A 17,660-nucleotide genomic window follows, 5' to 3' on the forward strand; every position below is an offset into this window, starting at 1 on the left:
GGTGGTGGGTTAGGTTGTTTATTTTAGATTTAGCTTGTTTCTTGAAGGCCTGTATCACTATGAACTTTCCTCTAAGAACTGCTTTTGCTGCGTGCCATAGATTTTGCAGGTTTTTTTTTTTTTTTTTGCAGTACGCGGGCCTCTCACTGTTGTGGCCTCTCCCGTTGCGGAGCACAGGCTCCGGACGCACAGGCTCAGCAGCCATGGCTCACGGGCCCAGCCGCTCCACGGCATGTGGGATCTTCCCGGACCAGGGCATGAACCCGTGTCCCCTGCACCAGCAGGTGGACTCTCAACCACTGCGCCACCAGGGAAGCCCTTGCAGGGTTGTTTTCATTGTCATTTGTCTCAGGTATTTTAAAATTTCTTCTTTTATTTCATCATTGACCAATTGGTTTTTTTAGTAGCAACTTGTTTGTTCTTCATGTAATTGTTTTTTCTTGTTTCTTTTTCTGTTGTTGATTTCTACTTTCGTGCCTTTGTGGTCAGAAAAGATGCTTGAAATAATTTCTATACTCTTAAATGTGTTGGCTTTTTTTGTGCCCTAGTATGTGGTCAATCCTAGAGAGTGTTCCATGTGTACTTGAAAAGAATGTGTATTCTGTTTTTTGGGGGAGGGGGATGTAATGTCCTGAAAATATCAATTAAGTCTAACTCTTCTATTGTATCATTTAGGATCTCTGTTGCTTTATTGACTCTCTGTCTAGAAAATCTGTCCATTGATGTCACTGTGGTGTTAAAGTCTCCTACTGTTATTGTATTCCTGTCAATTTCTCCCTTTATGTCTGTTACTATTTGTTGTATGTATTTGGGCACTCCTATATTGGGTACATATATGTTGATGAGTATAATAGCTTTTTCTTGTAATGATCCTTTTATCATTATATAGTGTCCTTTATCTTTCTTTATAGCCTTTGTTTTAAAGTCTGTTTTGTCTGAGTACTGCTACCCTTGCTTTCTTGTCATTTCTGTTTGCATGAAATATCTTTTTCCATCCCCTCACTTTGAATCTGTGTATGTCCTTTGCCCTTAAGTGGGTCTCTTATAGGCAGTATATTGTATAGGCTCTTGTTTTTTATCCAATCTGCCACTCTGTGTTTTTTTTTAAAAGGATAGTTATCTTTTTCAAAAAAATTAATTTATTTTTGGCTGCGTTGGGTCTTTGTTGCTGCGTGCGGGCTTCTCATTGCGGTGGTTTCTCTTGTTGCAGAGTGTGGGCTCTAGGCGTGTGGGCTTCAGTAATTGTGGCACGTGGGCTCAGTAGTTGTGGCTCACGGGCTCTAGAGCACAGGCTTAGTAGTTGTGGCGCATGGGCTTAGTTGCTCCACGGCATGTGGGATGCTCCCAGACCAGGGCTTGAACCCGTGTCCCCTGTATTGGCAGGTGAATTCTTAACCACTGAGCCATCAGGGAAGCCCCCACTCTGTGTTTTTGATTGGAACATTTAGTCCCTTGACACTTAAGGTAATTATTAATAGATTTGTATTTATTGCCATTTGAAACCTTGTTTTCCCATTGATTTTGTATTTCTTCTTTGTCCCTTCCTTTTTCTTTTTGTCTTTCCTTTTGTGGTTTGATTTTCTTTTGTATTATACTTGTGTTCTCTGTTTGGGTTTTATTTATTTATTTATTTATTTATTTATTTATTTATTGTGGTACGCGGGCCTCTCACCGCTGTGGCCTCTCCCGTTGCGGAGCACAGGCTCCGGACGCGCAGGCTCAGCGGCCACGGCTCACGGGCCCAGCTGCTCCGCGGCATGTGGGATCCTCCCAGACCGGGGCACAAACCCGTGTCCCCTGCATCGGCAGGCAGACTCTCAACCACTGCGCCACCAGGAAAGCCCTCTGTTTGGTTTTTATGAAAAATATGGAATGCTTCACAAATTTGCTTGTCATCCTTGCACCGGGGTTATGCTAATCTTCTCTGTATCATTCCAATTTTAGTATAGGTACTACTGAAGTGAACACCAAACAACTCTTTTTTTTTTGCGGTATGCGGGCCTCTCACTGTTGCGGCCTCTCCCGTTGCGGAGCACAGACTCCAGACGCGCAGGCTCAGCGGCCATGGCTCATGGGCCCAGCGGCTCCACGGCATGTGGGATCTTCCCGGACCGGGGCACGAACCCGTGTCCCCTGCATTGGCAGGCGGACTCTCAACCACTGCACTACCAGGGAAGCCCAACAACTCTTAATGGTGCTTACCTTTAAGGAGTCTGTAATTTATTTGCTAACTTATAAACCACAACTTACTGTAGCCTAAATGAAAACTGCTTTGTGGAAATGCAAATGACTACATGGGGATAAAGTAGGAAGTGATTTATTCTTACTGGAAAAAGTCAGGCATCGAGGAGGAGGGAAAGTTGTATGTGAACTGAATGTTGAAAGAAATAAAGGATAAAATGTTGTCTGAGAGGAAGAAAATTTTCTCTGTACTTCTAGGTTCTGCCTGGTGTAAAAGTGAATTTGACATGGGACAGATTAACAGGAGAAAATCAAACATTTAATAGCGTGTGTACATGGGAGAGACCCAGAAAAATTGAGTAACTACCCCAATGGCTGAAATCTTCGCGTTAAATACCACCTTCAGCTAAAGATGATAGAGGATGTTGGGGTAGTTGTTTGAGACTTCAGAGGAGAGGAAGGCAATTCACATGGGGATGGAAAAGCAAATGTTTGCTAAACAGATGTTTGCTGGGACTTGCAGAGACAATGGGACACAGGGTGCGCTCTGATCTCTAAGAGTTGACCCTACCACACCTAGCCCATATTCTTTGCAGAGATCTCTGGTGATAGCTCTATTCCTGTAACAGTCCCTCTATCTAAATTATTCAGGAAGTTAGGGGAAAGGTCAAAGTCTCTTCCTGAGCATTTTCAGCCTTGGTTGTTTTCAGCGTGAGATAATATTCACGTCAAAGAGACATTTTGTAGGGGAGCAAAATGTGTCACCCCAATACAAAAAATAAGGATGGGGATATTTTCTCTGAAGATTGGCGTGAGCAAAGACAAGGGCGTATCAAGCCCTTTGCCATCCAATTCCACCTTCCTTCCCATCACCATATACTACATCTGCTGGTAGTCTGTCCTCCTCTATCCAGCTATCGCTCGGTTGACTCGTCCTTCAGTTCAGCTTACCGGACCAGGTCGCCATCCCTGTCTTGACTTGTGACTTCTCATCCCACTGTGTGTTCTCAGCACCAACCATCTACAGCACCCAAGATGGAATGAATCCCTTCTTTTTATTTTCCCTAGGATTAAGAACGTCTCCCCTGCCGATGCTTATCGGGACTTCTGTCTGGCTTTCATTGGTAAGAAGCCTCTGACACACCTGGTTCTGGAAGGCAGTGTCCACGGTGATGAGATGCTGTTGCTGCTGTTGTGTGAGATCCTGAAACATCCAAGATGTGATCTGCAGCATCTGAAGTAGGTCTCCTGTCGTTGCTGTTCTCAGCATGGAAAGGATGCTGTGAGCTCTATAAACAAGAAAGAAGAGGGTGGGCACTCTGATTGGGTACCACGTTAAACAGGGGAACATATTCTCACATAGAATGTGGATGGCATGTCAGCCTGTAGTCTTTCCCCAGCCAGCTAGCCTTCTGCATTGAGTAATGAGTCCTGAATGCAAGGAAGCACTCAGAATTCTGTGTCATCTTCTAGCTTAGGGACATGGCATCTCAGGTTGCATGTCACCTGCCTGTTGTGGTTCAGAGTAGCCATCAGCCTTAATTGGTCACTTAGTGATGCTGTAGAAACATCGAGTGTTCTGGTTCCTGGTAGCTCACTGGTTTGACAGATTCCCTGATCCTCAATGAGATCTTGTCATGAGTGCTCTGATTATCATCACCCATCGTTAGGGTACCATTCCATCCCCCCCTACTTAGTTGAGTAGCAACATGAGGTACTGGCTAGTGACACAGGTTTTTGGATTTGGGAGCCTTGCTTTGACCTTTATGACCTGTATGATGTTGAGCTGTTCCCTCATCCATGATGTGGGGTTTTGAGGAGTGAATGAAACATGGGATGTGAACTGCTTTGCATAGGCACCAGGCACAAATGTCAGCTCTTACCATTATGGATGATTCCTGATGGTGCTGTCTTTCATTAAATTAGAAAAAGCATCTCTTACTCTGAAGTGTGTTTTTGTTTCTTTAGATTTTTATTCAAACAAGTAGAGTTGATGCAAAAGAGTTTTGAGAAATGTGGGTAGTGAAATAACAATTGAAAGTACACGTTTTAAGCATGATATTAAAAAAATCAGATTACAGACTTAGATTTAGTGTTTGTGTGTTTTATAAAATCTCAAATTTATAGAAAACATGCGTTTTGAAATTCTTGAGGAAATTATACTTCATAGTTTGTGGCAAAGATGTTTACTAGTTGACATAGTGTAAAAGTAAATGTTTACTCTGAAGTTGTGATAAATGACATTTCTAAGTGGATATACCGAAGCTCCAGAATGACAAATGACTGGTGCAGAATCGTCTGTTTTTTTGCTCATTGATTTGAGACACTTTACATTCTACCTTGTATTGAAATTACATAAACTTATAATGTCCTTGTTATAGGTTAAGCTTTGAGGGAAGAAAGGTACTGATCTTAAGAACTCCAGTTTTGCTTATGACGTACATTCTAATAGGTAGAGTATATGGATTGATTATATCCTTTCTTTGCGTGGCAAAGTATCATCTCTCCCCAAAGAACAGATGAAGGGAAAAAAGAATATTAAAAAGTTTAACTAACGTGAATATTTTGAACGTTAGGGGCAGAGCCATTATTCAAACAAGCTTGTCCTGGAGTCCTGTACTCTATTTGTGTCTACAAGAGCAGCTGAGTTTCCAACCCAGTATAATGGATTGCCTCAACGTTCTCTAAAATAGCTGTACCACATTCGTATTTTCCATCGACAGAAGGAGTTTGCAGTTATTCTTGTTCTTGCAACACAAACTCAAACTTGGGACATGGCTGCCTAAGTGTCAAATTGTATCTCCTTGTTTTAATTAACATATTCCCTAAAAACTTACGAAATTGAACTTTTTGAGTTTCAGGCATCAATTTTTTTAAAAAAGTTTTTTTTTGATGTGGACCATTTTAAAAGTCTTTATTGAATTTGTTACAATATTGCTTCTGTTTTATGTCTTGGTTTTTTGGCCCCGAGGCATGTGGGATCTTAGCTCTCCGACCAGGGATCGAACCCGCACCCCCTGCATTGGAAGGCAAAGTCTTAACCAGTGGACCACCAGGGAAGTCCCCAGGCATCAAATTTTTTTTTTTTCAATAGAATCACGTTTAAATTTAAGTGGGATTGGGATAGACTCAGGTCAGGGAAAGTGATATAAAAAGTGGGGTTTGAGAAATAGGCCATGTTGGTGAAACTTCACACAGAATTAATTGTATTACTGATTGTTATTTTCCTCTTAGAGATGAGGCTGGATGATGATCAAATGGCCACAGAGATACTTGAAGAAGCAAAGGAGATCAGTTCTCTAATAGTTCAGGCCAGGGTTTGATGCATGTTGGAGTAGAATGACGTGAGAATCAAGGATACAGTCTCCAAGCATAATTAGCTGACAGGGTCTCTTTGTCCTCCCAGAAGAATGACTTTCCCCCATGTATCCCGCAGGTTGGGTTCTTGTTCTGACACCCCTCAGCGGTGGGCTGATTTCTCCTCAGCCCTCAAAATCAACCAGTCCCTGAAATGCCTGGATCTCACAGCCAGTGAGTTTCTGGATGAGGGTGTCAAGTTGCTGTGTTCGACTCTGAGACACCCAACGTGTTTCCTGCAGAAATTGTCGTAAGTCTCTCCTCTCTTCCCATGAAACATCTTCATTTTAGGACTGGGGCCACACAGAGAAGAGCAATGGGAAGACCAGACTTACAGGGCAAACCCTGTGGGACCTCTTACAGATGGAGACCCCTGGTGCCCATTTTGGTCCCAGGTAGATGATGCGTGCATTTTTGCTTGCCCTTGTCTCATTTCTGGTCCTTCAGGTTTTTGATCACTAGCACAGGATAGAGAGGGTGGAGACTTGCATTAAGGACTGTCAGCTGGGAAGTTTGGACTTTGCAAATGTCTTACCACTTACGTGGTGCTTTTGCAGGTTGGAAAACTGTCACCTTACAGAAGCCTGTTGCGCGGAGCTGTCTTCTGCTTTGATTGTCAACCAGAGGCTGACCCACCTGTGCTTGGCCAAAAACAACCTTGGCGTTGGCGGGGTGAAAATTCTGTGTGAGGGCTTGAGTTACCCCGAATGTCAACTGCAGACCTTGGTGTAAGTCCCTGCTGGCTTGTGTATATTCTGAAAATTCACATGACATCTTCCAGCAGATGGGAGTGGATTGAGTTATATAGTAGGGTTCAAGACCGGAGGGGAAGCCAGGTATTCAATTTATAGTGGCAGAGAGGGAAAAGGAGAAGGTCATATTTCTGCTTCAACGGTATTCATTAGAAGAATATAAAAATTTCCATATGATGTCACTACATAGACTGCTCTGTTTTACAACAGCAAACATCTGATGCTTGTAAGCGCTTATTGTGTATCAGGTGCTCTACTAAATGTTGAGACTTTTTAGTCCTTACAGCCCCAAGCGGTAGTTACCTTTGTTTCAATTTTGCCAATTAGCTAATTAGAAGACCAAAGTTTAGCCACTTAGTTTGCCTATGGTCACATCTGTGTAGTGGGTATGATGCCCCCTCTATAAAGGTATCAGTGATCACTACCTTAAATACATAAAGGCAGTGTTTGGCCAAACCTCCAGTTTGTAGGCTGTCAAAACTTAATTTTAGATTTTGTTTTAACTTCTCTCCCCACGCGCCCTAGATTCAAGTATGGTTTCAGGTGTCACATCATACAAAGCATGGCATCTTTTGGTCCAGTTATCATCCACCTGCTGTTTGTCATGTCACTTCAGGCTCTACAGCCTCTGTCGCTGTTACGCCGTACGTGGGGCACGAGGCCTTTTAGGGGTGATTGCGGTCCACCTGCCTAACTGTACCATGGGAACATCCTTCTCTATGGTCAGGAGGAGTTGTAGGAGTCTAAGCTTGGAGGAGTCTGCAGTGTTTAAATTAGAGACACAGCCACTCGCATCGTGAATGTTGTGCATTTGATGTACCACGGTTATGCTGGGACAATTAAATACAGGACTTGAAATAAAACATAAGACAGGGAGAATGGAATCCCAATGACCTAACCGCGCAGAAAATAAGTGAGGCCTCAGATCCAGTCTCAGGTCTGTCTGAATCCAGAGCCCTTCACCTATGTGATATGCTATAATGCTAGGAAAACCTGTATCTTAGGAGATGCGTGTCTGTTTCTCCATAATAACAGGTGGCAGACAGAGGCCAGTTTAACACTCTACCATCTAGGCAGGGTCGACCTAATGTAATCATCATTCCATGTGTTTTATGTTTCTGTGTAGCCTACCTGAAAGCATATGGCTCAAGGCAGCATATAAGTGATGCTGGAAGTAACAGCCATTTCACAGGATGTGTGTCACAGAGGGATAATAGACTTCTCTTCGTATGACTATAATTGTAGGTTGTGTCATTGCAACATAAACAGACATGGCTGCAAATACATCTCAAAGCTTCTCCAAGGAGACTCCAGCCTAACAGACTTGGACCTGAGTTTCAACCCCATAGCCACTGGATTGTGCTTTCTCTCTGAAGCTTTGAAGAAACCAAACTGTAACCTGAAATGTCTAGGGTAAGTTGCTTTCTTCATTTTAAAGATGTTTTGGAAATATTTAATCTTTCGGAGATTTTGGAATACAAACCGCGGTAGTATCGCTTTGTCCAGTTTTAGGAGCAGAAACTGAATACAGGTAACTGGGTGTTTACAGAGTTGATCAGAGGGCCAGAGGGAGTGGTTTTAAGTGGGAAGAGCCTCCAGTGAAGTAGACTTCAGATCACACTGCTTCTGGTGGGGTCCAGTGATCAGGACACAGTGGGCCTACCCCAGTTCAATACCCAGGGAACCGTAGATGGATACTACCCTCAGGATAGGCAACGGCCCCAACAGGGTGGCGAGCTTTGAATCACTTCTCTCTTCCAAGTCTGTCAAAGGTATCTAATTGACGCAACCTGCTTTGCAGCCAGAAGCCTACTGGAAAGAGAATCTGGGTTATATAAATGTAAAGACTTCCTGAGCCTTGAGCAGAGAGCACACTAGGATATACGGTGGTTTCGTTTACTATCCTGGCATCTTGGCTGTACCTGGGGAACTTAAAATTCTTGATGGTCGTGCTTCCCCCAGATGAACTCAATCTTGGAGGAAGTGGAGCCCAGGTAGCAGAATTTTTAAGGATATTCTGGTTGGTTCTAATACTGTCAAGTCTGAGCTCCTCTGAAGTAGAAGTTGGAGAGGAAAATCCATGGTATCCACAGATGGGAATTCATCTCTCTGGATCAGTGAACACGAGCCCAGCACCATAGCGAAGGCATTGAACAGGGGCTTTGACATCAGAAGTTGGTTCAGATCCCATCTGATATTAATTAGCTGTGACTTAGGACATTTAACTCTTCCCTTACAGAATGGACAAGTCTTCTCTGTGACCTATCCTGATAACAGCACAATTAATGCATTGGGAGAATTACTTTGTAAACTCAACAGCCTTATTGTACACGTTTTTTTTTTTTTTTGGTGGTAGGTGGGCCTCTCACGGTTGTGGCCTCGCCCGTTGCGGAGCACAGGCTCCGGACGCGCAGGCTCAGCGGCCATGGCTCACGGGCCCAGCCGCTCCGCAGCATGTGGGATCTTCCCGGACCGGGACACGAACCCGCGTCCCCTGCGGACTCTCAACCACTGCGCCACCAGGGAAGCCCTCATTGTACACATTTTTATATAACAAGCGTGTGAATCCATATTTGCTACCAAGTCTCAGACCATTGTCTACGAGGGACCCCCTTCCTGTCTGTCGAACTTCATCTCATGCTTTTCTCCCCACCTTGGTGTGTACATCACTCAACTAGCCCCTCAGTTCCCAGAACCCACCCAATTCTTTCTCTCACTGCAAGGTCTTTGTCCTTAGTGTTTTTAAAAAATTTTTATTGAATATAGTTGATTTACAATCTTGTGTTTCAGGTGTACAGCAAAGTGATTCAGTTTTATATATATATTCTTTTTTGGATTCTTTTCCATTGTAGGTTTTTATAAGATGCTCAGTATACTTCCCTGTGCTATACAGTAGATCCTTGTGTGTTATCTATATTATATATAGTACCATGTATATTTTAATCCCCAACTCGTCATTTATCCCTCCCCCCACCTTTCCCCTTTGGTAACCATACATTTGTTTTCTATGTCTGAGTCTATTTCTGTTTTGTAAATAAGTTCATTTGTATTTCGTGGGTTTTTCTTTTTTTTTTTTTTTGACTAGAGCATACAGACCCTGGAGTTTGCAGGGCTGTCTGCCAATACTCCTTAGTTATTTTGGGGGAGAACAAACTAGTTTTGATAGTTCAGAGGTCTTCTGACTATCCTATTGCAGCATGATCTGTCCTCTATAACAAATAATAAATTGACTCTAGTATTGTCCTGCCCAATCACCAGCACTGTACATTTTTTAAACACTTATTTTTATGGAGGGGGAAATTCACACGACGTAAATGCTCCATTGTACGCCCAGTAAACAACTCAGTGGCACCGACTGTACTTGTGTAACCACTGCCACTGCCCAGTTCTAGAACTTTCTCGTCATCCCCAGTGGAGAACGATTCCCACGAAGCAGTCACTCTCCACTCCCTTGCACTCCTGGCAACTGCAAATGTGTTTTCTGTTCTAAAGATGAACTTATTCTGTATATTTCATATGTGGCTTTTTGTGTCGGGCTTCTTTCAGCTAGCATAATATTTTCAAGGTTTTATCCGCATCGTAGCAGGTGTAACCATGTCATTCCTTATATGGCTACGTAATATCCCATTGTATGGATATACCATGTTTTGTTCATCCGTTTACTTGTTAATTTTATTCAGAGGGAAATCGAAGCTATTTTCTGTATCTCCAGTGGCTACTGTAGTGCCTGGGGCAGCACAAGGATGGTTAGAGGCTCCACATATAGGTAGAGGTGCAGGTGGTGCAACGGTCAAGGGCATGTGGGAGGGGTCATTCTGGCTTGAGTTGGCTAACTAGGGTATGTATAATCTGGCACGAGCTGTATCTACCCCAAAGAGTGTCTCCCTCTGTCCTCCACCGGCAAAGACATCTTTTGGTCTAGAAGGAGCTCTGGGAACAGGAGATGAGGAATGGAGGCCATGGTAACATAATACATCACTAGCTTAAATAACAACTAGCTGTAACGTCTAAGAGAACACAGTCCTCTTCTGTTCACTGACTCTCAGGCTTCTGCTCTTTTGTTCCTTTCATCATTTCACAGCTCACATTCAAACTCTCTTGAGGCACCTCTTTCCAGATACCTACGAGATGACCGTCTGCCACCCCACCACCTATATACCACTAATGCTTCATCTGGGTTACCAGCTGTCGTAGGGATTTTTAAATTTTTTTTTGGACTAGAGTTGATTTACAATGTTGTGTTAGTTTCAGGTGTACAGCAAAGTGAGTCAGTTAGACACATACATATACCCACTCGTTTTTATATTCTCTTCCCATATAGGTCATTACAGAGTTTTGTTTTTTTTTAAAGAAGATGTTGGGGGTAGGAGTTTATTAATTAATTAATTTATTTTTGCTGTGTCGGGTCTTCATTTCTGTGCGAGGGCTTTCTCTAGTCGTGGCAAGCGGGGGCCACTCTTCATCGCGGTGCGCGGGCCTCTCACTATTGCGGCCCCTCTTGTCGCGGAGCACAGGCTCCAGACGCGCAGGCTCAGTAGTTGTGGCTCACGGGCCTAGTTGCTCCGTGGCATGTGGGATCTTCCCAGACCAGGGCTCGAACCCGTGTCCCCTGCATTAGCAGGCAGATTCTCAACCACTGCGCCACTAGGGAAGCCCCCATTACAGAGTATTGAATAGAGTTCCCTGTGCTATTCATTAGTTTCTTATTAGTTACCTGTTTTATATATAGTGGGGTGTATGCGTCAATCCCAATCTCCCAATTTATCCCTCCCCGACACCTTTCCCCTCTGGTAACCACAAGTTTATTTTCTACATCTGTGACTTAATTTCTGTTTTGTAAATAGGTTCATTTGTACCGTTTCTTTAGAGTCCACATGTAAGCGATATCATATAAAGATATTTGTCTCTGTCTGTCCGACTGACTTCACTCAGTATGTCATCTGGATTTATTGCATTATCTCTGAATGTAGTCTGCACGTTTCAGTTCTTGATTTCCCAGCGTTGGTTCTCAACCCATCACCCCCGAGGTGTCTTTCAACTTGCAAGCCAGGCCATAGCACTTGTCTTTCAAAAGACTCAAAAGCTCCTCGTATCACTAATAGCCTACAAGATTCTCTGGGATCCTATAAATAGTTATGAGCCACTCTTTCTACTTTCCTGCTAGCTTGGCATTTCAGCTACACTGGCTTCCTTCCCCCAAATATCATAATGTATTTTACTTTTCCCCCTCCTATCATCTTTGCAATGTGGAATTCACTGACCATCACAAATCTACTTAATCCTCCTCTGTCCTATTAATCCTAATCCTGTTTATTTTGTTCTGACACTGTTATATCCCCGTCTTCAATACAGCGTGTCCTGATGTCACTAAAATAAGCTCCATGAAGAAAATAATTTTCATTTCTTTGCTGCTAGGTCCTCAGCAAGTAAGAGTACGCCTGGCAACACGGTAGATTCTCCATAAGAGCTCGCTTAAATGAGTGGGTTTCTGTACTTTCTCAACAGGCTCTGGGGCTGTTCCATCACCCCTTTCAGTTGCCAGGATCTCGCCTCTGCTCTTATTAGCAACCAGAGCCTAGAAACTCTGGACCTGGGCCAGAACATCTTGGGGCAGAGTGGCGTAATGGTGCTCCTGGAGGCTTTAAAACAGAAGAATGGCCCCCTAAGGACACTCAGGTTGAAGATAGACAAACCTACCGTGGAAATCCAGAAGCTGTTGAAGGATGTGAAAGAAAGCAATCCACAGTTGACGATTGAATGCAATAATGCCAGAACAGCCAGGTCCTTATGTTGTCACTTCCTCTCCTGAAGGAAGATAACTCTCTCGCGTGTCCCCAGAGGGGGCCGTCTGATATCTCTAAGACATCTCATTAATGAAGGACGTCAAATGTTAATTACGTTTGACGTTCAAATCAAAATGTAGATCAAAACGTAGAATTGGGCACTGGTTTTTCACCCTCTGGTTTCTGGTAAATTCCGCACAAGTCACGTACCCACTTGATGTTAAAATGTTTTCTCTCACAAGGATAATAAAAAGCAAAGCACTTTGTTTGATGCTGTACTTATTAATATGCCCAGCAGCTAACTTAGGGTAAACTTGGCTTACTTAGTCTAGGAACAAATGTTACAACGTTCATAGATGATTACGTGGGTTTCTTCTACTTTTCTGCCCTCGTGCAGGTATTTCTTGGCCTAATATAATAGTTGCCCAATGAGCCTACATGATCAGTGTGGCTTGTGGTTTTCTTATCTTATCAGTTTTATATTCTAATCCAGGAGTTGGTAAGCTTTCTCTGTAAAGGGCCAGCTAGCTAATACTGGGTTAGTCAAAAAGTTCATGTGGGTCTTTCCATAAGATGTTATGGAAAAACCCAAACAAAGTTTTTGGGCTAACCCAATATTTTGGGTTTTGCAGGCTCTATGGTCTGTCATAACTATGCATCTCTGCCATTATAGTGTGAAACAGCCAAAGACAACACATAAGTGACTGGACGGGGCTGCATTCCAATGAAACTTTACAAAAACAGGCAACAGGCCAGATTTGGCCCATGTGTTATGGTTTGCCAGTTCCTGTTCTGAACTGTGCTGTTACTGAGAAGCATACATCTGACCACGTCACTCTTCTCTTTAAATGTGCAGTGATTCTGTGTGTATGTAATCCATACCTGTTGCTGGTAACTCGTAGAAAAGGCTGGAAAGCCAGTTCAGAGCTTTAAAAAATAAAGTCACCATTTGGTGCTAATTTCTAGGCACTGACAAAAGTGAGTAATCGCTCCTTCCTTAATATGTCCACCAAACTTAAGAGGTAGGTGATAAGACTACCTTAAGTAGTCTTATACTGATACAGGAGTCTTTATCGATAGGGAACATTATCATAAAGTCCCAGTTACAGAAACAGTGGCCTATAGTTAGTGATTCAGGTTGAAAGCTTAAACGACACAATTTGTTTTGGATTTAGGATAACGTTTTCAGTGAACTTTTCTCCCTGACAGTTTTCACCTGATAACTGTAAAACCCCCAAATTTCACATTTTTAGGTGAGATGAAATGTATTTTTAAAACTTTATTCTTGGCACTTCCCTGGTGGTGCAGTGGTTAAGACCGCCTGCCAATGCAGGGGACACAGGTTCGAGTCCTGATGCCACTGAGCAGCTAAGCTGTGTGCCACAACTACTGAGCCTTTGCTCTACAGCTGGTGAGCCACAACTGTGGAGCCGGCGTGCCACAACTATGGAGCCGGCATGCCACAACTACTGAAGCCCATGCACCTAGAGCCCGTGCTCTGCAATAAGAGAAGCCACCGCAATGAGAAGCCCACACACTGCAACAAAGAGTAACCCCTGCTCGCTGCAACTAGAGAAAGCCCGTGTGCAGCAACGAAGACCAAACGCAGCGGGGGGGTGGGGGGGTGGGGGGGCCGGAAACCTTGAATAATTTAGCTTGTATACACTTGAAAGCTAACAGGTGTTATCCCTCAACATTTATTGCATAGGTTTTAGCTTTCGTTGTTGCTGTTGGAATATCTGCTCTGGGTCAAATTGGCATTTCTTTGTAGCATTTCTCTGTAGTCAGTCACCGCTTTATTCTGGCTGTTGAGATGTTCTCTTCGATTTGTCTTTTGAGTACTGACATGTTTAAGTATGGATATTCCTTTTATTTCCTATTTTTTATTTTATGCTAGGGATTCAGAACTCTGGGAGAAAATTTGGCTTTTATCTCTATATATTGTCTTCCATTTTCTGTGTCTCATTTTACCTTTCATATCCCTTTCACATTATTCCTTCTGTGCCATATTTTTTGTGGGTTAAACATCACATTAGTTCTTTCAACCCATCAACTAGAAGATAAAGACCCCAAGTTAACATAGATCTATGAACTCAAGTACGGAGGTAGTATGGCTTACCTTAGTTGCTCGTTGATCCCAGGAAGGACCCAGTTTCTTTCTCTGTGTTGCATTGCCATCCTTAGCAGGCCCCGATTAAGAGAAATCTGCTCAAACACTCAAGGCTGCTGTGGTATTTGGGGTGACACTCAGCCGATACTAACTTAAATCAGGCTTTTGGATACCGGTGTTTAGTGGGACATGGTTAGGCAAGGATTTCAAAGGAATAGATGAGTATGGACTAGAAGGAGTGATCACGGTATCAGAGGCGAGGCTGACGGAGTCAAAATTCAGCGTTCTCCTTGAGTACAAAGCTCTTGGGTAGGATTTCTGTGTTTTAAAAAAGATACAGGGACTTCCCTGGTGGCGCAGTGGTTAAGACTCTGCGCTCCCAATGCAGGGGGTCTGGGTTCGATCCCTGGTCAGGGAACTAGGTCCTGCAACTAAGAAGTCCGCATGCCGCAACTAAGGAACGGGCGAGCCGCAACTAAGGAGCCTGCCTGCTGCAACAAAGAGCCAGCACAACCAAAATAAATATTTTTAAAAAGATACAAATATAGTCGAGAGAGGTTGTGGTTGACAGCGTCTGGGCCAGACCCTCCCAGAATGTTAAACACATTCTGATTGACACGCTACAGCAGTTCATTCCCCCCTGCCCTCCAAAGACCATGTTATTTGATCTATTTATAAAGAAGGAAACAGGGAGAGGACTCCCTGCCACTGAGCAGGACTTTGCCCCCAGTCTGGCAATATCTGGAGACTTTTAAAAAATCAAGGCGTGATACACGTCCCATCAACGGTAGCATTTTCATCGTCTTCAAGTAGTATTCAGTATGTTCAGAACCTTGTGCCACCATCACGTTCCAGGACCTTTTCATCACCCCAGAAGGAACCCCTGTACCTATTAATCTACTTTGTCTCTACGGATTTGACTCCTCTGGCGTTTTCTGGGTCACAGCCGCCTGTGCTCCTGGCTTCTAGTGGGCAGAGGCCAAGGGTGCTGCTAAACGTCCAACGATGCACACACGACACTCATCGCCCTGAGGCTGAAAACCCCACTGCAGCTGGACAGCGTGCGATGTCTTCAGGATACTGCACCCTCCCACGGCTCCCCAGCTGGGTAAAGTAAAGACCTAGGAGGGGTAGTGTCTCTTCCTTCGAGAGAGCAGGTGTTAAAAACCTCAGCCTTGTGGTGTCAGGAGGGCCTCCCTCAGCATCCCAGCCTCAGTCCCTTCGTGGCTCAGCTCTGCTGGGGCCAGAGGGCTTGAATGGTTGCAGAATCATGGCTCATCCTCTCACCATTCTGCTTAGCCTTGGTGAGTCCCAGAGAGAAGGTGGGGGACACCTATTACTAGAAGTGGAGGCGAACTCTTGGCTTTGGGGTTGGTCTCACCAGGGCTCTCTTCCAGGCCATGCGTATGAACCAGGAGACCAAGGCATGGGAAGGCGAGTCCTTCCCCCAAGGGGATACTTATCTAACCTCTCGTGGGTTTTTTTTAGCAGTCAGAACACACACAACATTTATCGTTTTCTCTCTTACATAGGTGTAGTTTTTGGTACCCCAAAATCATTACAATAGTAACATCAAGGATCACTGATCACGGATAATAATAAGAATAAAGCATAATAATATTAAAAAAGTTTGAAATAAGGCAAATATGACCAAAATGTGACACAGAAAGTGAGCAAACACTGTTGTAAGAATGGCACTGGTAGACCTGCTCGACAGAGTTGCCACAAACCTTTAATTTGTAGAAAAAAAGAAAACCTGCAAAGCATAATCAAACAAGGTATGCCTGTACTTCAGTAGTTCATTCTTTTTTATTGCTGAGTTCGGTCTGTTGACTCTTCGTTGTTTTAAAGATTTTTTTTTTTTGGTGTGGGCCATTTCTGAAGTCTTTATTGAATTTGGTATAATATTGCTTTTGTTTTGGTTTTTTGGCTGCGAGGCATGTGGGATCTTAGCTCCCCTACCAGGGATCGAACCCACACCCCCCGCAATGGAAGGCGAAGTCTGAACCACTGGACCGCCAGAGACGTCCCACACTCTGTCTGTTTATTCTTTCACATTATGCTGTAGAGACAAGCAAAACTCATTCTCCTGCTGACGGACTTCGGGCCATTTCTATTACCTGTTGATTTAGAACTGTGTTCTGAGGCACCTCGGCGGTATGCAAGGTCCACTCGGGATTAGCTGCTAAAGCAGAGGTCAGAACTGCCACGTTACACCTCACTGGGAAAGAGTTGACTAGCTTTCCAGGGGCTGGGGTTCCCTTGGCTTTTTTGCCCTTGGTGCAGCATCAGTGTTAAGGGAGAGGCAACCAAGGTTAAGTCAGAAACCAGTAAACCAGAGGCAGTCACAGCTGCCTGATGAGTGGCTGATGGGAACCTCACCTTCTTCTGGAGTTTAGGTAATGCTAAACACTAAACAAGTAACACTCTTGTTTTGCACAAGGCGCTTGTGAAAGACAGAGTTGGGGTTATAAAGACACTTCTATAAAAGGCTCAGTAAGAAGGATGGCACGGAGAGCTGGATCCAGGGAGACTCGGGGCTTGATACTTCTTTCCAGGATTACTTGCCAGACCTTCTCTTTCAGCAGTTCGGATTCCTGGATTCCGAACAAGAGGTCTGTGATCACCAAGTGTCTGGGTCCTCCAGAAGTGGAACATTCCATCATGGTCCGGGGGCGAGGGGTGGGGAAACCTTCACACTTAAGGTAGAGAGAAACCTCCAGTGTCCAGAGCACAGACCCAACGCACATCTGAGAGATGGATCCAGATAGAGCGGGGTGATACCATTCTTCCTATGGAGGCAGAGGACCCTGATCAGAGCTCAGTGACCCAGTGGAACAGTCGATGACGGGTGAGCGAAACTCACACGGACATTTAGGTCAGGGCTGGGCTGGGATCTGTTGTCTCCAGCAGATCCACTGCCTGACATCCCATCCTAAATCTCAATCCATTTGGGTCGCATTGACTCTTCAGTCAGAGCATGCCCAGCTCCTGTTCCGGGACCCAGGCTAGATTCCGAGATCTCTCTCCAGCCCAGTAGTTCTGAAATGGGGGTGATTCTTCTCTCTCCTTGCCCGCATGTCAAGAGACATTTGGGGCTGTTACAACTCGGGGAGGTGGTGCTACTGGTGGGCAGAGTCCAGAGATGCTGCTAAATGTTGAGCAATGTGCACTACGGCACCCTCCCCCACTCCGTACAGCAAAGAATTATCTAGCCCCGAAAGTCAACAGTGCCAAGGTTGAGAAACCCTGGTTTGCAAGGTTCTTGCCCCCAAAGTAACCACCATCTTTGACCACTCAATCTGGGGCAAAAGGCAGGGTTCCAAGTCTGGGGCAATTCTGCAAACTCCGCTTAGGGTAAGACACCCCTCTTTTTAGAGGACTGGCAATAGGGTCCACGTCAATGAGAAGAGAGGAAGCAAAGCTGGAGAGGATAAATAGACCGAGATAGTTTACAAAGAAAAAGATGAACCAAAA

General features: G+C 44.3%; 1 protein-coding gene and 1 non-coding gene across 2 annotated transcripts in view; one reads left to right on the plus strand and one right to left on the minus strand.

Moving 5' to 3' along the window:
* NLRP12 (NLR family pyrin domain containing 12) overlaps positions 1–17,660 on the plus strand; it is a 726,895-nt gene that overhangs the window by 11,339 nt on the left and 697,896 nt on the right. Inside the window, 5 exon segments of the mRNA XM_065899072.1 lie at positions 3,250–3,420; positions 5,618–5,788; positions 6,096–6,266; positions 7,536–7,703; positions 11,796–11,966. Coding sequence (XP_065755144.1) covers positions 3,250–3,420; positions 5,618–5,788; positions 6,096–6,266; positions 7,536–7,703; positions 11,796–11,966 — 852 coding nt within the window.
* On the minus strand, positions 1,862–1,968 carry LOC136141597 (U6 spliceosomal RNA). The gene has a single exon (XR_010657769.1). It is a non-coding gene; the product is annotated as a U6 spliceosomal RNA (small nuclear RNA).

This window comes from Phocoena phocoena, chromosome 20, assembly GCF_963924675.1.
Source record: "Phocoena phocoena chromosome 20, mPhoPho1.1, whole genome shotgun sequence".
NCBI lineage: Eukaryota > Metazoa > Chordata > Mammalia > Artiodactyla > Phocoenidae > Phocoena > Phocoena phocoena.